The sequence below is a fragment of the Pongo abelii genome, chromosome 15 (genome assembly GCF_028885655.2).
Source record: "Pongo abelii isolate AG06213 chromosome 15, NHGRI_mPonAbe1-v2.0_pri, whole genome shotgun sequence".
Lineage (NCBI taxonomy): Eukaryota > Metazoa > Chordata > Mammalia > Primates > Hominidae > Pongo > Pongo abelii.
The window spans coordinates 34,815,433-34,836,871 of NC_072000.2; the positions used below are offsets into that span (position 1 = coordinate 34,815,433).

Sequence of the window (21,439 nt, forward strand, 5' to 3'; positions counted from 1 at the left end):
AATGAGTATATTCAAAACAAAACTCCTGATGTGTGCCTCTATTCCCAAATCTCCATCATAGTAAATGTCAACCATCCAGAAAGCCAAAAAGCTGAGAATCATTCTTGATTTCCCCCCATTTCATACCCAACCCATCAGTTAAATCCCACCAATTAGGCCAGGTGTGGTGGCTCATACTTGTAATCCCAGCACTTTGGGAGGCCAAGCCGGGTGGATCACCTGAGGTCAGGAGTACGTGACCGGCCTGACCAACATGGTGAAACCCCATCTCTACTAAAAATACAAAAATTAGCCAGGCATGGTGGCACATGTCCGTTATCCCAGCTACTGGGGAGGCTGAGGCATGAGAACTGCCTGAACCCAGGAGGCGGAGGTTGCAGTGAGCTGACATCACGCCACTGCACTCCAGCCTGGGCAACAAGAGCAAAACTCCGTGTCAAAAAAAAAAAAAAAAAATCCCACCAATTAAGCCCTCCAAAATATATCCTATGGGCCAGGCACAGTGGCTCATGTCTGTAATCCTAGCACTTTGGGAGGCCGAGGTGGGCGGATCACTTGAGGCAAATTCGAGACTAGCCTGGCCAACATGCGAAACCCCATCTCTATTAAAAATACAAAAATCAGCCGGACGTGGTGGCACATGCCTGTAATCCCAGCTACTCGGGAGGCTGAGGCAGGAGAACCACTTGAACCTGGGAGGTGGAGGTTGCAGTGAGCCGAGATCGCACCACTGCACTCCAGCCTAGGTGAAAGAGCGAGAGAGACTCTGTCTCCAAAAAAAAAAAAAAAGAACCCAAAAAACAGGCCCGGCGTGGTGGCTCATGCCTGTAATCCCAGCACTTTGGGAGGCCAAGGTGGGCAGATCACCTGGCTTACAGAGTTCAAGACCAGCCTGGCCAATGTGGCAAAACCTCATCTCTACTAAAAAACACAAAAAATCAAATTAGCAAGGGGCAGTGGCTTGTGCCTGTAGTCCCAGCTCCCTGGGAGGCTGAGGCAGGAGAATTGCTTGAACCCTGGAGGCAGAAGGGGCAGTGAGCTGAGATCGCGCCACTGCATTTCAGCCTGGACGACAGAGTGAGACTTTCTCAAAAATAAAATAAAATTAAATTAAAATAAAAAACCTCTAATCTAAGCCAACTTCAAAGTCTGGTTTGGACTACTGAAATAACCCCTCATACACCTACATAAGAGTTATGCCCAGCACTGGCACTGAGGAGCAGCATATCTGGAAAGAAGAGGAGATCATTCTGGTATAAGATATTACAGCATGAGCAAAGTGAACAAGACATTTGTGCAATGGAATGTCCCAGTGATGGGCAATTGATACATACAGAAGAATTGATCAAATAAATATATTAAGGATAATGGGAGCCATGTTTCTCACTGAAGGAAAAGAGAACTGAAAATATAGAAAGAGAAAACTAGCATGAGCCCTGTGGTGTTAGATTAGAACTAGAGATACTTGTATGAACTCATACAAGTTTTTTTTTCTTTGTTGTTGTTGATTTTTGAAACGGAGTCTGACTCTATCACCAGAGTGCAGGGGCACAAACTCAGCTCACTGCCTCCTGGGTTCAAGCAATTCTCCTGCCTTGGCCTCCCAAGGAGATGGGACTACAGGCGCAAGCCACTGGGGCTGGCTAATTTTATTTTTGTATTTTTTAGTAGAGACAGGGTTTCACCACGTTGTCCAGGCTGGTCTCAAACTCCAGACCTCAGGTGATCTGCCCACCTTGGCCTCCCAAAGAGACGGTATTACAGGTGTGAGTCACCACACCTGGCCTGAACACATTGGTTTCAAAATATAGAGACAGCTGTAGATAGATAGATAGATAGATAGGTAGATAGGCAGACAGACAGACAGACAGACAGACAGATAAAAGCTAATGTGTGTGCTGTTCCATCTGTCTAAAATCCTTTTCCCCTAACTCTTTCCAAAGCTAGCTCTTTGTTATTCTTCCTTTTTTTTTTTTTTTTTTGAGACAGAGTCTTGCTCTGTCGCCCAGGCTGGAGTGCAGTGACACGATCTCAGCTCACTTCAACCTCTGCCTCCTGCGTTCAAACAATTCTCTTGCCTCAGCCTCCCAAGTAGCTGGGATTATAGGCGCCTGCCACCACACCTGGCTAATTTTTGTATTTTTAGTAGAGACGAGGTTTCACCATATTGGCCAGGCTGGTCTCGATCTCCTGACCTTGTGATACACCCGCCACGGCCTCCCAAGGTACTGGGATTACAAGCGTGAGAAACCGCGCCCGGCCTTGTTATTCTTCCTATCCCAGCCTAAATGTCACCTCCTAGACTTTTAGACTACCTTCCCTAACTACCCCAAACAGGCCTGTTTTTTCTCTTAACTTTACAATTTATATTTTATTTCCTCTTATCCATTGTAACTCTCTCCTAAAAGCTCCTCAGGACTAGGGCTTTATTTCATACAGCACGCAGCAAAGTTTCCTGCACAGAAGTGACACTAGTGTTTTACATGCTGAGTAACTTTTTTTTGCATCTAGAATGAGAAGCCAAATGAAAAGAACTCCTTCAGCTCCCTAATGAACTCCACCACACATGCCCAATCCCTCACAAATATACCCCCCCCATCCCTCCACACACAACTTCATCCTGGCCCAATTCCCACAGGGTCACCCACCTCACTCTACCCACCTGCCCCCAACTTTCCCACAACACAAACAACTGAATCCACTTCCATCTCTCATTTCTCATAGTAAAGCAAGATGTCAACTCTAGCCTCTAGCCCAAACTGCTCTCCTAAATAACAGAACTGCAGACACAACTGCCTCCCCTACTCATCTAGTGCCACCTGGATATGTCTCAGGAGCCTTCAAACATAACTTGCCCAAAACTAAAAGAAGCTTCTCTACCAAAAGCCATATTACTCATATCCTCTAACCTACCATATGCCTAGTCACTCAAGTAAAATTCATAAAAGTTTTCCAGAACTCTTGCTTCTAAAATACAAAATCTAAGACTTAATCTTGTTGGTTCTACCTCCTAACTCGGTTTAGTATCTGTCCTTAGAATTCCAACCCTCCTCACTTCTTTTTTTGTATTACTACCACAGCTTCCTAACCAGAATCTCTCACTAGACTATCCAGTCCATTCACCATTCTATTACCTATTACCAAAGATATTTTTTTAAAACACAAATCTGTTAATTTCATATCCTTCAGTACCCTGAGGATAAAATCCAAATGCATCAGCCAGGCACAGTGGCTCACACCATTAATCCCAGCACTTTAGGAGGCCAAGGTGGGATTGCTTGAGCCCAGGAGTTCAAGACCAGCCTGGGCAACACAGCGAGATCCCATCTCTACAAAAACTTTAAATAATTAGCTGGGCATGGTGGTGCACGCCTATAGTCCCAGCTACTGGATGGGGGGTAGAGGGCTGAGGTAGGAGGATCACTCGAGCCCAGGAGGTAGAGGCTGCAGTGAGCTGCATTCCAGCCTGGATGAGAGTGAGACCCTGTCTTAGAAAAGATGCTTGAGGAATTACATGATGAGGCAGCTAGTATTTTCCAATGATGTCCACAACATTATCTACCTCCCACCCCACATATTCTTTTTTACAACGTGACTTTGATGGTCTTCCCTATGAGAGGGCCTGTGTTCTTTCCTCTTGAATCCGAGCAGGCTTATGATTATAGTGAAAGTGACCACTGTGTGACTTCAAATGCTAACTCAATGAATAAAAGATGATACAGCTTCTGCTGCATTCTTCTGGGACTCATGCTCTTAGAACCCAGTCACCATCCTGTGAGGAAGCCTAAGCAGCCACATTGAGAGTCCACATGTAGGTGTTCCAACTAAAAAATCTAGGCAAGGTCCCAGCTAGAAGCCAGGCTCGACCACATGCAACAGAACAAATCATCTGGTGATTCTAGTGCCTAAGTGTCAAGTCACTTCCCATCTTTGAGATTTCCTAGCTGAGGTCCCAGATACCGCAGAACAGAGACAAGCCATCTCCACTCTACCCTTTCCAGTTTTCAAAATCCAAATGATCTGTTAGCATAATTCTTGTTTAATACTACTAACTTTGGGGTGATTTGTCACACAGCAGTAAGTAAGTGATATAAACGATCTGCAAGTATTGTGCGGCTGGAAATCAGAGCCAAAGGGCAAAAGATCAGGATGAACTCACTGAGTCCAGATTGTGTCTTAGCTTTTTTCTGAGTACAAAGCAATAAAATGAAAATACCATAGAAACATGTAACGTACAAAGTGAAAGTCCCCATAATTTCAACCAAAGAGGTAATACTGTATCTAAAGATTGATGAGTGTTAGTCCTTTTTTTGTTTTGTTTTGAATTCTAAGAGAGTCAGTCTTGCTCTGTAGGCCAGACTGGAGTAGGATGGCACAATTACAGCTCACTGCAGCCTTAAACACCATAAGCTTGGCTAATTTTTTTTTATTTTTTGTAGAGATGGGGGTCTCGCTATGTTGCCCAGGCTGGTCTCAAACTCCTGGGCTCAAGCAATCCTCCCACCTTGGCCTCCCAAGTGTGGGGAGTTGCCGCACCAGGCCCTATTTTTTATATATTGATTTTTTTAAGAGATAAGTTATCTCTCTGTTGCCCAGACTGGTCTCCAACTCCTGGCCTCAAATGATCCTCCCACTTCAGCCTCCCAAAGTGCTGAGATTACAGGCATGCCCCACTGCACCCCACCTTTTTTGGTTTTGTTTTTTAAAAAGACAGTGTCTCGCTCTGTCACTTAGGCTGCAGTATAGCTATGCAATCATAACTCCCTGCTACCTGGATGTTTCAGGAGCTCCAAACTCCTGGGCTCAAACAATCCTCCTGCTTCAGCCTCCCAAAGCACTGGGGTTACAGACCTGAGTCACTGCGCCTGGCCTCATTTTTCCATATACTTAAACATTGGATATGTTTTCATTATTCACAAGTAGAACCATACTATAAATACTATCACATAATTTGCTTATTTCCTTAGTTAGTATGTTGTGACCGGCTGGGTGCAGTGGCTCACGCCTGTAATCCTAGCACTTTGGGAGGCCGAGGCGGGCAGATGGCTTTAGCTCAGGAGTTCTAGACCAGCCTGGGCAACATAGCAAAACCCTGTCTCTACAATAAATACAAAAATAAGCCGGGTATGGTGGCACATGCCTGTAATCTCAGCTAGTCAGGAGGCTGAGGTAGGGAAAAATGGCTTGAGCCTGGGAGGTCGAGGCTGCAGTGAGCCAAGATGACACCACTGCACTCCAGCCTGGGCTGGAGACGGAGTTTCTCCGTATGGACCAGACCCTGTCTCAAAAAAAAAAAAAAAAAAATTACTAACTGATTGAAATAAATATATAACATCAAACTTTGTAGGATACAACTAAAGTAGTATATAAAGAGAAATTTATGGCATTAAATGCTTCAGGCCTCAAACCCCAGCTTTCAAAAATCAAACCCCAGCTTCCACTTAAGAAAACAGAGAAGGGCGGGCGTGGTGGCTCACGCATGTAATCCCAGCACTTTGGGAGGTCGAGGCAGGCGGATCACCTGAGGTTGGGAGTTAGAGACCAACCAGCCTGACCAACATGGAGAAACCCCGTCTCTACTAAAAATACAAACAAACAAACAAATTAGCCAGATGTGGTAGTGCATGCCTGTAATCCCAGCTACTCAGGAAGCTGAGGTAGGAGAATCGATTGAACCCGGGAGGCAGAGGTTGCAGTGAGCCGAGATCACACCATTGCACTCCAGCCTGGGCAACAAAAGCGAAACTCCATCTCAAAAAAAAAAAAAGAAAGAAAGAAAAACAGAGAAAAAGGCCAGGCATGGTGGCTCACGCCTGTAATCCCAGCACTTTGGGATGCTGAGGCAGGTAGATCACCTGAGGTCAGGAGTTTGAGATCAGCCTGGACAATTTGGTGAAATCCCATCTCTACTAAAAATACAAAAATTAGCTGGGTGTGGTCTTGAGCGCCTGTAATCCGCTGAGTTAGGAGGAGAATCGCTTGAACTCAGGACGTGGAGCTTGCAGTGAGCCAACATCCGTGTCACTGCACTCCAGCCTGGGTGACAGAGCGAGACTCTGTCTCAAAAAAAAAAAAAAAAAAAAGAAAACGGGAAAAAAAGAGCAAATTAAACCCAAAACCAAAGCAGAAGGCAATAATAAAGAACAGAAATGAATAAAACTTTAAACAGAAAAACAGGGAAAATGAATGAAGCCAAAAGCTGGTTCTTGGAAAAGGTTCCTAGACAATGGCTAAATCTCTAGCCAGATTAACCAAAATAAAAAAGATAAAAATAACCAGTTTCAGGATGAAAAGGGGGTTTATCACTAAAGACCCTACAGATATCAAAAGGATAAAAGGGAATATCACAAACAACTCTATGCCCACAAATTTAAATTCAGATTAAACAGACAAATTCCTTACAAGACATTCTACTGGCCGGGCATGGTGGTTCATGTCTGTAATCTCAGCACTTTGGGAGGCCAACGCAGGCAGATCACCTGAGGTCAGGAGTTCAAGACCAGCCTGGCTAACATGGTGACACCCCGTTTCTACTAAAAATGCAAAAAATTAGCTGGATGTGGTGGCACGTGCCTGTAATCCCAGCTACTCAGGAGACTGAGGCAGGAGAATCACTTGAACCCAGGAGGCGGAGGTTGCAGTGAGCCAAGATCGCGCCATTGCACTCCAGCCTGGCAGCAGAGCAAGACTCCACCTCAAAAAAAAATAAAATAAGACACTCTACCAGAACTCACGCAAGCAGCATTAGATAACCTGGATAATCCTATATCTATCACATAAACTAAACTAGTAGTAAAAACCTTCGAACATAAAAATTTATTCTCTTATGAATTATGCTTTTGGTGCTTACCTAAAGAAATATTTGCATAACGCAAGGTCACAATGAATTTCTCCTATGTTTTCTTCTAGAAGTTTTATAGTTTTAGGTTTTACAACTAGGTCTATGATTCATTTGGGTTTTTAAAAATATATATAGTGTGAGATATGTATCAAAGTTAAACTTATTGCATATGGATATCCAATTGTTTCAGCATCACAAAAAAAACTATCCTTTTTCTACTGAACTGCCTTTGTACCTTTGTCAAAGTAAGTTTTCCGTATATGTGGAAGTCTATTTCTGAACTCTATATTCTGTTCCACAGTTCTATTTGTCTATGTTTATATCAATACCACATTGTCTTGATTACTGTAGCTGTATAATAAATATTGAAATATAGACTAGTGTTAGTTCCCAACTTTGTTCTTCATAAAAGTTGTTTTGGCAAGCATAAGTCCTTTGCATTTCCATATAAATTTTGAAATAAGTTTTTCAATTTCTACATCTTGTTGAATTTATCTCCAAGAATTTCAGAAGAAATAAAAACTTATGGCCAGACGTGGTGGCTCATGCCTGTAATCCCAGCACTTTGGGAGGCTGAGGCAGGCAGATCACCTGAGGTCAGGATTTTGAGACCAGCCTGGCCAACATGGTAAAATCCCATTCCTACTAAAAATACAAAAATTAGCCGGGCATGGTGGCGGGCACCTGTAATCCCAGCAACTTGGGAGGCTGAGGCAGAAGAATCAGTTGAACCCAGGAGGCGGAGGTTGCAGTGAGCCAAGATCACGCCACTGCACTCCAGCCTGGGCAACAAGAGCGAAACTCTGTCTCAAAAAACAAATAAATAAATAAATATTTTTTAAAAGCTTATGTTCTCACATACACACAAAATCTATACACTACTGTTTATAGCAGTTTAGGTCATAATCACCAAAATATCCATGAAAAGGAATATTAGTTAGCAATTAAAGAGAATGAACTATTGACACAATAGCAACATAGATGAATCTCAAATGCGATATGCTAAGTGAAAGAAATCAGACTCAAAAAACTACGTATTGTATATATGATTCCATTTACATGACATTCTAGAAAAGTCAAAACTATATCAACAGAAAACAGGCCACCAAGTGCCAGGCACTGGGATGGGGAAAGGGTTTGAGTTCCAAGGGACAGCACCAGATGATGTTTCAAAGTCATGGAAATGTTCTGCATTTCAATTATAGTGGTGGTTACATGACTCATAGCAACGTACAATAATAAAAAGCTAACTTCCCCGTATGTAATTTAAACAAATTTAAGAAAAAGTTAACTATCATTCATAGAATAATCACAGCCCTCCCTGAATAATGCTAAAATGATACTTCTATGGCACAAAATTTTATATATAATTACAATTACTCAAAATTTTAAGCTTGCCAAGTATTTACCTCTTACATTATAGGTAGAAATTCTTTTTTTATTATCTTAACGTGAGTACTATATTATTAATATAATACCAATAGATTAGGAAGCCTATTTAGGAAACTTTAGGATCAATCAGTCGATACAGAACTCCTGTCAAGAGTAGTCAACCACACAAGTGAGATTAAGAAGAATCTTCAGATGACTCCAAATTAGGTACTGGTTTCCAAAATGCTATCTGTAAAGACATCAGAATCTTTCCCTGATGGAAGCAATAAAAAAAGGTTACATGAGGTTCCAAAGAGAAAGAATTTCCCTGGGAACTGTAATATTTTCTGTACTATAATAACTACCATATGCTTTTTTCAGGCTATATCACTTGGACTTGGGCCAAGATTTCAGAAGATTGGCAACAACATGAAAGAATTTAACTGTTTTTTAAAAAAATAAAGGGCATTATCTGTAGTAGAGATATTTTATAAAATAGTCTGTAAATCAGGCACTTCATTTTTAAAAAATGAAATATTTTAACTGAAAAACCTGAACACATCTGGTTTCTTAAAGACAATAAATAACACAACATCTTTTGATCCATTTCATATTCCATTTTTGCCTCTGCTCCCAGCCTTGACTTTCTTGGTATTGCTGAACTAAAAATAACTCCTGGTATAGTAGCTGAAAATTATGGTTTTCCCTTGCAAAGAAAAAGGGGGTAAAGTCCAATTATAAGATGTAAGCTTGCTTTTCTCCAATTAAAATACACATACAAATTTGACTGCAATTCATTCAACACATCTATTGAATGCCTTTCTATGCCAAGTGCTATGCTAAGTGTTGGGGGTAGGATACAAAGATGAGTAAGAAAGACTTCACTGACTCTGAAGAATTCAATCTAATACAGTCAAGAACTATGCAAAGTACACTTTACAAAGCGTTATAAAACACAATGTCATACCCATACATAAAAATGATAAAAATCTATCTCTGATAATTTTCCTTGTATTTTTCCTGTTAAAACTATTAACAGTGGTTTTTAATTTTTTTTTTTTTTTTTGAGACAGGGTCTCACTCTGTTGCCCAGGCTGCAGCGCCAGTGGTGCAATTTCGGCTCACTGCAACCTCCGCCTCCCAGGGTCAAGCAATTCTCCTGCCTCAGACTCCAAGTAGCTGAGATTACAGGCACATGCCACCAGACCTCTGCTAATTTTTGTATTTTTAGTAGAGATGGGGTTTCACCATATTGGCCAGACTGGTCTCGAACTCCCGATCTCAGGTGATTTACCTGCCCCAGCCTCCCATAGTGCTGGGATTACAGGCATGAGCCACCGGTGGCGCCTGGCCTCTACATTTTTTTAGCTGACAGAAACTTTGGTAACCGTCACAAAAGCTCCCTGAATTTAATCATCTATGGACCCCCTGGAGTCCCAGGTTAGAAACCCTCACAGACAGTGTTTCTCATTCCAGCACTTCTCTCTGCTGTCCACTGAAAAGAAGCACATACACAGTTGCTGTCTGTTTACAGGAATTCATTTAACTTTTTTTTTTTTTTTTGAGACGGAGTCTCACTCTGTCTCCCAGGCTGGAGTGCGGTAGTGCAATCTGGGAATCTGGGCTCACTGCAACCTCTACCTCCCGGGTTCAAGCGATTCTCGTGCCTCAGCCTCCTGAGAAGCTGGGATTACAGGAATGTGCCACCACACCCTGCTAATTTTTGTATTTTTAGTAGGGATGGGGTTTTGCCATGTTGGCCAGGTTGGACTTGTACTCCTGAGTTTAAGTCATCCACCTGACTCAGCCTCCCAAAGTATCAGGATTACAAGCATGAGCCACCGTGTTCGGCTCATTTATTTAACTCTTGAGGGTTATACATATTTGATATATCAATGAACATTCCTTCTCCAGAAAAGGGTCAGGGCTGATCAACGAAAGTAATTCATTTCCCTATTACTCTGCCATTGGGTAGAAGAAAACAGGTCAATATAGAAAAGGCAGGTACAGGTCGGGCGCAGTGGCTCACACCTGTAATCCCAGCACTTTGGGAGGCCGAGGCGGGCAGATCACGAGGTCAGGAGTTCGAGACCAGCCTGGCCTATATGGTGAAACCCTGTCTCTACTAAAAAATACAAAAATTAGCTGGGCATGGTGGTGTGCGCCTGTAGTCCCAGCTACTCAGAAGGCTGAGGCAGAAGCATTGCTTGAACCCGGGAGGCAGAAGTTACAGTGAGCCGAGATTGCGCCACTGCACTCCAGCCTACACGACAGAGCAAGACTCCATCTCAAAAAAAAAAAAGAAAGAAAGAAAGAAAAGGCAGGTACATTAATGGTAGAAAGTAAGGAAAGTACTTATTGATACCATTACTATTTCTGCTAAAAAAAAGAATACAATACTCTTCCTCCTGCATACTAACAACCAGTTTCTCAACTCCACAAATACCTTCCATGGGCATTTTAGGCATTAGGTGGAAAACAGGTCCAATATAAGCAATCTCTTCAATTCATTCCTTCACTATCTGGATATTAGCTATTTGTGTGCCACCAGGCACTATGCTTAGCAATGGGAAAACAAAGATGAGCTCGTAGTCCAGTGGAGCACTGAAAGTATAGTAAAGTGGAAGTAATATATACATGTGAGAATATGCAGGAGGGGTCTTTGAAGACATTTAAATTTGATCCGGTAGGTAAAGAACCCAACAGATTCTGTAAAAGGGAGTAGTACAGGCAAACCAATTTTTAAGCCTATAACTCAGGGCCAGGCACTGTGGCTGGTCTCGAACTCCTGACCTCAACTGATCCACCCGCCTCGGCCTCCCAAAGTGCTGGGATTGCAGATAGGCACGAGCCACCACGCCCAGCCCCAGCCCTTCAACTTTTTACCATCAAACCCGAAACATGTGCATCTAACGTCTCTATCTTCTCTGTTACAATGGTAGTATACAACTTCTACCTAAAACCAATCTCTCCACCAGTGGATCAGGGTTTTGCTACTCAAGGTGGGATTTTCTGACCAACAGCTTCTGCATAATCTAGGACCATATTAGAAATGCAGAATATCAAGCTTCATATAAGACCAACTGAATCAGAATATGCATTTTAACATGATCCCCAGGTGATTCTCATTATGCACATTAAAATTTAAGAAGCACTGCTTCTATACAAAAGCCAATTCTCTCCCAGTTTTTCAGAATCCTTACCCTAGGGATTATTCACTCTCTTTCTTACCTCTTTGACCTTTAAAAGAAAAAACTCCACACTACTTTTTCAATTCAATTCTTCAAAAAAGTTTCCACATGTCCTCCATTTCATGTTCCACTCACTCCTCAACCCATTCAGATCTGCCCCTCACCACCACTCCACTCAGCTCTCATTAAGATCAATGACCTTGAGAATGTTGCTAAACCTAAAGGACATCTTTTCATCTAACCCCTACTTGACCCCTCACTAGTATTCAAAACAATTGCCCTTTCTCTTCTTGAATCACTTTCTTTCCGGTGTTGACATGTGCACTAATGATGCAAAAGCAATGGTGGATAAAACTGCAGGTGCTTTAACATGAATCAACGCAGTAGCACTAACCTGTACTACTAGTTAACTGTATTCTTCACTGCCAAGCACTGGTATTAAGAAAAAAGCCAGTTTCACTAAAGAATAAACTAGATGAAGCAACAAAATTATTAAATTTACTAAATCTCAACCCCTGAAGATCTTTTCAATATTCTACTTAAAGGAAATGGGAATTAATTATAAAGCACTGCATACTGAAGAATAACGGCAAAGTACATACTTGAGAACTGAACTAGTCACTTTTTTCTTGCAACACCATTTTTACTTGAAGGACTATCAGACAAACTGATCTTTCAGACTTGGATATCTGGCAAACATTTTTTCAAAATTTAATCACGTATGCCTTTCATTTCAAGGAAAACAATCAACTGTATTTGTTGCCAATCATAACACTCTACAAGCAAAAATGACATTTTTGGAAAACTTGTATTTGACACCACGAGCTTGACAGCTTCTGAATATTTAAAAACTTGTCTGATGAGAGTGGTAGTCATATTGACAAATAAGACTTTTTGGCACTGTGAAACGAGATATGTCCACATTTGGAAAACCTGTGTAACTCAGTGGACTGATATTTTCCACATGACCAATGCATGATTTTTGCAAAAGTAAATACGGGTAAAACAGTCACTCAAGGTATAAGACAGATCATCAGATTTTAACCTAACAGAGTGAGTATAAGTTCACTGATATCAGAATCCACATTGTAACTAATCCTGGTAGGGTGCAGTGGCTCATGCCTGTAATCCAGTACTTTGGGAGGCCAAGGCAGGTGCATCACTTGAGGTAAGGAGTTCAAGGCCAGCCTGACCAACATAAAATACTAAAAATAAAAAAATTATTCCAGTGTGGTTGTCTGCGCCTGTAGTCCCAGCTACTCAGGAGGCTAAGGCAGGAGAACTGCTTGAATCTAGGAGATGGAGGTTGCAGTGAGCCAAGATCGTACCACTACACTCCAACCTGGGAGCGAGACTCTGCCTCGAAGAAAAAAAAAAAAAACAGAATCCACGTTATAACTAATCCTTAAGAAACTATCACTTGTTGAATTTTGACATGTTATCAAAGAAGCATATCCATGATTACATTAAAAAATATAATATTCTTCCCTTTCCCAAATACATCTGTGGATGATTTTTTCATATATTTCAATCAAAATAACATAATGCAACAAACTGAATGCAGAAGCAGATATGAGAATCCAGCTATCTTCCATTAAGGCAGACTTTAATGAGATTTGCAAAAATGTAAATTAATGCTTCTCCCAAAATGTTTTCTTTTAAAAAAGTTATTTTTCACAAAAAAATTTTAACATTTAAGGGGTTTATTATTATAATTTTTTTTTTTTTGAGACAGAGTCTCACTCTGTCGCCCAGGCTGGAGTGCAGTGGCGCGATCTCGGCTCACTGCAAGCTCCGCCTCCTGGTTTCTGACCTGAGGTCGGGAGTTCGAGATCAGCCTGGCCAACATGGTGAAACCCCGTCTCTACTAAAACTACAAAAATTAGCTGGACACGGTGGTGCGCACCTGTAATCCCAGCTACTAGGGAGGCTGATGCTGGAGAGTCACTTGAACCCAGGAGGCAGAGGTTGCAGTGAGCCAAGATTGTGCCACTGCACTCCGGCCTGGGTGACAGAGCAAGACTCCATCTCAAAAAAGAAAACAACTTCCCAGTTTCATTCTGAATATGGCAAATAGCAGTAAGCATACTAACGTAAACAAAAGTTCTTCAGGATCCACAATAATTTTTAAGAGCTTAAGGAAGTCCTGAGACCATAGAGTTTAAGCATCACTGCCCCAGATCTCAATCACATCCCATGGCCACAATTAACCTCCACAGGCGCTTGACTCTAAAATTTTTCTCTAATCCAGGCTAACCTCCAATTTCCATTTACACAACTGCTTACTTAATATCTCCACTGAGATGTCTCAAAAGTACCTCATACTCAACATATCCAAACCCAAACTCATGATCTCAATCTCTCAAACATGGTCCTCTTTCCAGTGTTCTCTCTCAGTGAGTGGCATTATCATCCATTGTAACCTGAGTCATCCACGACACTTCTTTCTCACTCTCTCATATTTAATCATTCGACAAGTCCTGACTATCTTGCCTTCCAAATCTCTCTCAAATCTATTCAACTTTCTACTTTTATCACAAAACCCTCTATCTCTCTGGATCACAGCCTCCTATCAAGTCTACAAGCATTTGTTTGTTTTGTCCCCACTTCCTATCTCTCCTTACTCATCCTTCCTAGCTCTAGGAAAAACCGCTTCCCCTTTCTTGGCCAGGCACAGTGGCTCACGCCTGTAATCCTAGCACTTTGGAAGGCCAAGGTGGGAGGATCATTTAAGCTCAGGAGTTCTAGATCAGTCTGGGGAACCTAGTGAGACCTTGTCTCCATCTAATTTAAAAAAAAAAAAGATCACGCCTGTAATCCCAGCACTTTGGGAAGCCAAGGCGGGCGGATCACTTGAGGTCAGGAATTCGAGACCAGCCTGGCCAACATAGTGAAACCCAATCTCTACTTAAAAATACAAAAAGTAGCCAAGCATGGTGGCATGTGCCTGTAATTCCAGTTACTGGGGAGGCTGAGGCAGGAGAATCACTTGAGCCTGGGAGGTGGAGGTTGCAGTGAGCTCAGATCACGCTATTACACTCCAGCATGGGCGACAGAGCAAGACTCTTGTCTTGAAAAAAAAAAAAAAAGAAAACCACTTCCCCAAAGACCACTCTGCCCATCCCCACCTCTCCAGGTCTTGTCCCTGCTTCATGCTGTCACAGTACCCTGAGCTTTTCCTTCATGACATTTAACACAGTTTGTAACCACATTTTTTTCCCCACAATTATCTGTTTTCCCTATTAGACTATTAGGCACCATAAGGTGCTATATTTGCTTTGGTCATCACCGTATCTTTCCAAGACCTGACATAAAGTAGACAATTTAAAGTTAAAAAACTTGTTCCTGTACAGTTATTTTTTTACCTTTTAAACATATCAAAAAAGATTTTTTTACCACTATGTTCAACAGCTTTGGAATCCAGACTCAAAACAATGTTCCTTGGATATCTCTTGAAGGATACACTAGAAAATGATTAACAGTGGTTTCCTCTGGGAAGAGGAACCAAGTAACTAGGAGACAGGAAAAGGAAGACAACGGACTTTTTACTGTATATCCTTTTGTGCCCTCAAAATTAAGTGACATCATTATTTTTTAAATAAAGCCTTCTAGCACCTAAAAGCATCTTCTGAGATGCTCAATTTCCAGAGGACATAACTTTCAAATTATATTCAGATTTAGTAGCAAATCCAGAAATGCCCATGATACGTATTTATAACATTAATACATATGATGATCACCTATTTTGATGTGAATACAAAATACTCATTAGCTAATAACTCATATGACTTACTTTTTTTTTTTTTCTTCTTTGGAGGCAGGGTCTCACTCTGTCACCAAGGCTGGAGTGCAATGGCACAATCTTGGTTCACTGCCACCTCCGGCTTCCAGGTTCAAGAGATTCTCCTGCCTCAGCCTCCCAAGTAGCTGGGATTACAGGCACATGCCACAATGCTCAGCTAAATTTTGTATTTTTAGTAGAGATGGGGTTTCGCCATGTTTGCCAGGCTGGTCTTGAACTCCTGACCTCAAGTGATCTGCCCACCTCAGCCTCCCAAAGTGCTGGGATTACAGGCGTGAGCCACCGCACCCGGCCATATTACATTATTACATTTTAGAACTCAACGATACATCAGGTAAAAGCAAAAACCTATCTTGAAGGTGTTTTACTTTCTGGAGCATTACCTTAATAAGTTCAGGCATTAATAAGAAGCACTGATACATCACAGAAAAAGTTATATTCCTTCAACTTCAGAAAGACACTGTCAAAATGGGTACAAACAGTGGAGAGCCAGCCAGGCGCGGTGGCTCATGCCTGTAATTCCGGCACTTTGGGAGGCTGAGACGGGTGGATCACGAGGTCAGGAGATTGAGACCATCCTGGCCAACACAGTGAAACCTCGTTTCTACTAAAAATACAAAAATTAGCCGGGCATGGCTAAAATAGCCACTGCACTCCAGCCTGGGTGACAGAGCGAGACTCTGTCTCAAAAAAAAAAAAAAGTGGAGAGCCATGTACAATACTAAGTTAAAGGAAAAAGAAATCCTTGACTATTATCCCATTTATTTTCAGAAAAATCCTGCAAGGATGAGGAAACAGACTTCAAAGGCTATCACACAACTATTCAGTGGAAAAGGCAGGTATCTGAACCCAAGTCTATCCCATTGCAGAGGCCGTTGTTTCTACCACACCACCTGCCCTTCCTGACTAAACAGATGTGTAACTATTAAGACAAGCTAATTAGGCAAACATATTATCAGGACATACAGGCATGTTTTGGTTTATTAGACAGAACTAAGTCCTATTTGCTACTACTTTATGAAATCAAGGTAGTATGAAAGATTTTTACCAATATTCAAAATACGCACATCATCTTGCTTTTTTTGCCTGCTGTGAGTTGATTGCTTAAAAGAATTTTAAAAGACCTTCCCAAATCAATCACTTTATTCATGGAATAAAGTGCTAAAATAAAATTCAAAATTAGATATTTATTAATGATGGTATCAGTGGGTAGCCTACTTTACTCAAAACACTTAACATACATTCTCTCCTTTAATCCTCAGAAGAAGGCCCATTGGAAAAAAGACTACTGGCCGGGCATGGTGGCTCACACCTGTAATCCCAGCACTTTGGGAGGCTGAGGCAGGTGGATCACGAGATCAAGAGATGGAGACCATCCTGGTCAACACGGTGAAACCCCATCTCTACTAAAATACAAAAATTAGCCAGGTGTGGTGGCACGCACCTGTCGTCCCAGCTACTCGGGAGGCTGAAGCAGGAGAATCACTTGAACCTGGGAGGCGGAGGTTGCAGTGAGCCAAGATCGCACCACTGCACTCCAGCCTGGGCAACAGAGTGAGACTTCGTATGAAAAAACAGAAAAGAAAAAAAGACTACTGCCATTTTACAGGGGAAGAAAGTAAGGCTCTCAGAGGCTAATGAACACAGCAGACCAAGGATCTGAACCCAAGTCTCTGATGCCACAGCCCATTCTTTCCATCTCACTATGCCTCCCTCACTAGTTTCAAGAAGGAACCAGGACAATTTTCCCTTGTGACAACAAGAAAATCTGGCTATAGAATGAAAAGCAAACATGTTTAAAAACAAAACAGTCACAAAATTAAACCAAATGTCTAGTTTTTGGAGGTTACTGGTACACTACACCAAACATGGCTAACCCCTTCAACTTGAAATAACTCTTGTACCTTCATATAGTAAATCGCATCCGACTTAACTTTAGGTTCATTTCCTTAAAATTACATTATAAAGCCAGGTGTGGTGGCATAGCCTGTAGACCCAGCTACCGAAGAGGCCAAGGCAGGAGAATCACTTGAACCCAGGAGCTCGAGGCCAGCCTGGGCAACATAGTGAGGCCCCAGTCTCTTAAAAAAAAAAAAAATTACATCATACTATATATGAATAAAGCCTAGAGAGGAAAATGGAAAAAATAACAGCTGTTATGTTAGGATGGAAGGATTTTACATGGAGATAAATTTTATGTTTTAAAAATTTCATTTAAATTGTTTTAATATGGCAACACTTTTTTTTTTATTATACTTTAAGTTTTAGGGTACATGTGCTCAACGTGCAGGTTTGTTACATATGTATACATGTGCCATATTGGTGTGCTGCACCCATTAACTTGTCATTTACATTAGGTATATCTCCTAATGCTATCCCTCCCCCCTCCCCCCACCCCACAACAGCCCCCGGTGTGTGATGTTCCCCTTCCTGTGTCCAAGTGTTCTCATTGTTCAATTCCCACCTATGAGTGAGAACATGCATTTGGTGTTTTGTCCTTGCGATAGCTTGCTGAGAATGATGGTTTCCAGTTTCATCCATGTCCCTACAAAAGACATGAACTCATCATTTTTTATGGCTGCATAGTATTCCATGGTGTATATGTGCCATGTTTGCTTAATCCAGTCTATCACTGATGGACATTTGGGTTGGTTCCAAGTCTTTGCTATTGTGAATAGTGCCACAATAAACATAAGTGTGCATGTGTCTTTATAGCAGCATGATTATTATAATCCTTTGGGTATATACCCAGTAATGGGATTGCTGGGTCAAACGGTATTTGTAGTTCTAGATCCTTGAGGAATCGCCACACTGTCTTCCACAATGGTTGAACTAGTTTACAGTCAGTCCCACCAACAGTGTAAAAGTGTTCCTATTTCTCCACATCCTCTCCAGAACCTGTTGTTTCCTGACTTTTTAATGATCGGGCAACACTTTTTTAAATGTCATAACAAATACTTCTACTACATATTAGTACTAAACAGAAGCTAAGAAATGACAGTTGACTTGACTGACAAGTATGATTTTTAAAATACCAAAAGTAACTTTCAGGTTACCTCTAATGAAATCTATGAACACAATTTTTATCTTGAGAGTCAGGATGAGGAAAAAAATAAAAATAAATTTTAAAAAATCTACTTTACTATAAATCCTGCTAAAACAAGTGTCAACTAAGGGCTAAGTTATTCTTACATACTCAAAACTCTGCCAATGACAAAAACTAATGGAAATAAATGGACCACTAACTAATTGTAATTTGGAAATTTTATTAATAAGGATTTTTATCTTAGTACTGTTTTAACAAGAGTTACAACTGAAAGTTATTCAATAATCAAAAATGAAGGTACTTTAAAAATTTTGCCAACTAAGTAATATAGACTTTATTCCCACCTAAAACACATTAGGATAATTATACCAAATTTTTTAGGTCAACATCTCAAACATTTTCTACTAATTACCTTAAAATAGCATTAAAATAAATAAAGAAACATCAGAGTTTTCAATTACTTATTACTGGAGTTCAAAACTGTAAATACAAATGTAAAATAAACAGTAAAAACGAAACACATGTTCAACACTCAGAAGAATTGTTATTCTGACTGGACAAGTTATGACTTACATAAGAGGGAAAAAATGGCTGTAAGGCCTATCTAGTAAGAATTATCTTTTATATTTTTGCATAAATACTAAGTTATAACCTCCCAATAAAACTGTTTAAACTCCCCAAACTTCAAAATGTTTCTACTACTCCAAATTTTCTACTCTTCTGCTACATGGTTAAGATCCAATTTATACCTTCCCAAACTGAAATTTACAAACCAATAATCTGCTTTAACAAAAGTATTGTCATATGACAACATCAATGAAGACATGGGCAGTTCAAAACATATGTTTATTATCATCTCTTATTCCATAAATCAATTTCATGGTACAGAAATAGATACCTTTAAGAAAATAAATATTTGTATTTTCCCCAGTTCATGACATTTTGAAAATGAATCAACCAAAGCTATGGGTTAAAATTAGTATTCCTACTAATTCCCATTCATTCAACAAATATGTATTTGTGTCATCGTAATTATCAGTCCTAGAGTTTCTTCACCTACCAATTTTTATTTCTTGGAAAAGTGTAAACACAAAACTCTTCAGGAATAGTTTTAAAGATACGTATTAAAATTCACTAGAGAAATTTCCACACAAACTGAAGTCAGCAAATGGTTGAAAACAGATGTCACTACAGTAACCCAAAGGAACATGATGAAGGAATGTACTTACGTTTCAAAACAACGATCCACGTTGTCAGACATCAAAAGCAGCATGCATAGCTGTTCAAGGGCTATTAGTTGCATGTCCCTTTCATCACCCTGTCCCATCTGTAGCCATTCCAGCAGTGTATCTGGGTCCACATCTGCCATGGTTTTTTAAAAGCCTCTTTGCTTAAATTTGAAAAGTAAAGGGAAAAAAGTCCTTTAAATTCCAGGACTGAACAGCTTGGGCTTAAATTTTTTTTCCTTTACATCTGCTAGAACCAAATTTTCATAGTGTCCTCCTAGCAATTAAAAAAGACTCCTAAGTACGTTTGGACGTAAGAGTGCTTAATGCAGTTTTTCAACTTTCCTTATCCCCCAGGTTTAACGTACAGATAGCATACCAAATGAAAACCAGTTTTGCACAAGAGTATATAAGCTGATTAGGTTGCTGCTTAACTAGAAACCAGAGCTGTCTGTGTCAAAGTCAGTCAAGCTTCAGGTCCCACTACTGCTATCACTAAAGTCTATGCCAGAAGGCAAAGAACACCTAACTAAAGGTTCTGTATTTTCCACCAAACTTCATCCCCCTCCTTCTCCACCCAAAACTGATCTTCAGATAAGGGTTAGATTCAGTATTTTGAGGAAACTCTAAACATCTTGATCCAATCCCCCTCCAAATTGTTTCTCCTTCAAAATTACCTCCAATTTCACAAATTCTGCTGACTTCTCAATTTACTTCTATTTTAAAGATGTCCAAATACAAACGACAATTATATACAAGATTTATCTATGAATAAAGAGTTGGTTAGGAATTTTGGCAGTCTTGGCAACTATTCTTAAAAGTTAAAAAAAAAAAAAAAAAGGAAAGGCTAAAAGTAAATGCAATGGACTAGCAGGTTACGGATCCGAATGTAGGCCAACCTACGGCCCTCTTTCCCCATCTTCACAAGATAGGGCAGTTGGTTAAAAAAACAAAAACAAAACCGAGAAGCAGCCCCAACAGGCAAGTCATTACAAAAGCGCCCTGTAAGCGCCCCGACTGGAGGTCAGCTTTGGGTCCCACGTAACGCAGCCGCAGGTGTGGGAAGCCGGCGGCGGTGCGCGGTGGGCACCCAACGGCGGCGACCAGCGGGGTTGACCCCACACCCAGGGCCCGGCCGAGCCGGGCGCGGAGAGGCGCTGGCCCCCGCGCTCTGGTTCCCCAGCACCAAACCCCACTAAGTTAACTACCTGTGTCTAGGAGGAGGGGAAGTTCTGGAGAAGCAGCAGCAAGGCTTCGTGCCCGAGAGGAGGCCGCCGGGCCAGGCAGGGCGCCGGCTCTCCCGGGAGCTGCGCCCGGAACTCGAAGGCCTGGCAGCGAACCCTTCTCAAGGGCAAAAGGAGCCGGCCTGGGGCTCTGGCGCGGGCAAGCCGGGCCCCGCCGCCGGCAGGGCCCCGGGAGGGGAACAAAGGGGCCAGCGGGGAAGTCGGCAGCAGCCTGGCCGACCTCACTCGGCGCCGGGGTCTCGCTTTCCGCCAGTCGCCGGTCGTCCGGGATCCTGGCCCCCACGCAGGGCCCTTCCGACGGTCCGAGGCGCTCCCGCCTCCCCTTCCCGCAGGCTCTTACTCGGGCTTGTCGTTCCAAACCGCTCCGATCCAGCTCCCAGCAGGCCGCGGGCAGAGCCAGGCCCGGCCGCGGCCCTAGAGTTCCCAAGAAGCCGCAGGCCGCGCAGGTCGAACCGGGCAGGCGGCACAGGAAAAGCCGCGCCTCGTCCCTCCCCTTCCTCCGCGGGGCCCTGGTGACAGGGAAGCGAGAGGTTCTCTCGTGCGGCAGCAGCCAGCGGACGTCCAGTCCCCAGCAAGCTCCCCAGGGCTCCTCAGGCCCTGCAGCTCAGAGGCCCGCGCGGTGCTGCGGGCGGCGGTGGCGCGGCGGGGAGGCCCAGTCCATCGCGAACCGGGAGGGGGAGGGGAGGAGGGTCGAGCGAGAGCCAGGCGGGGAAGCTGC

General features: G+C 42.1%; 1 protein-coding gene across 14 annotated transcripts in view; it reads right to left on the bottom strand.

Moving 5' to 3' along the window:
* HECTD1 (HECT domain E3 ubiquitin protein ligase 1) overlaps positions 1-21,192 on the bottom strand; it is a 111,281-nt gene extending 90,089 nt beyond the window's left edge. For 10 of the 14 annotated variants that reach the window (XM_054529975.2, XM_054529974.2, XM_063715814.1 and 7 more), the window contains exons 1-2: positions 20,686-20,854; positions 19,481-19,641 (exon numbers count right to left, since the gene is read on the bottom strand). In XM_054529975.2, the coding sequence (XP_054385950.1) occupies positions 19,481-19,620 (140 nt within the window). In that variant the 5' untranslated portion in view covers positions 19,621-19,641; positions 20,686-20,854. Of the gene's footprint in view, positions 1-19,480; positions 19,642-20,685; positions 20,855-21,061 lie in introns of those variants that run through there. The other 4 variants (XM_063715815.1, XM_063715809.1, XM_063715811.1 and 1 more) reach the window with 1 other exon arrangement.
* Between the last annotated feature and the right edge of the window lie 247 nt (positions 21,193-21,439).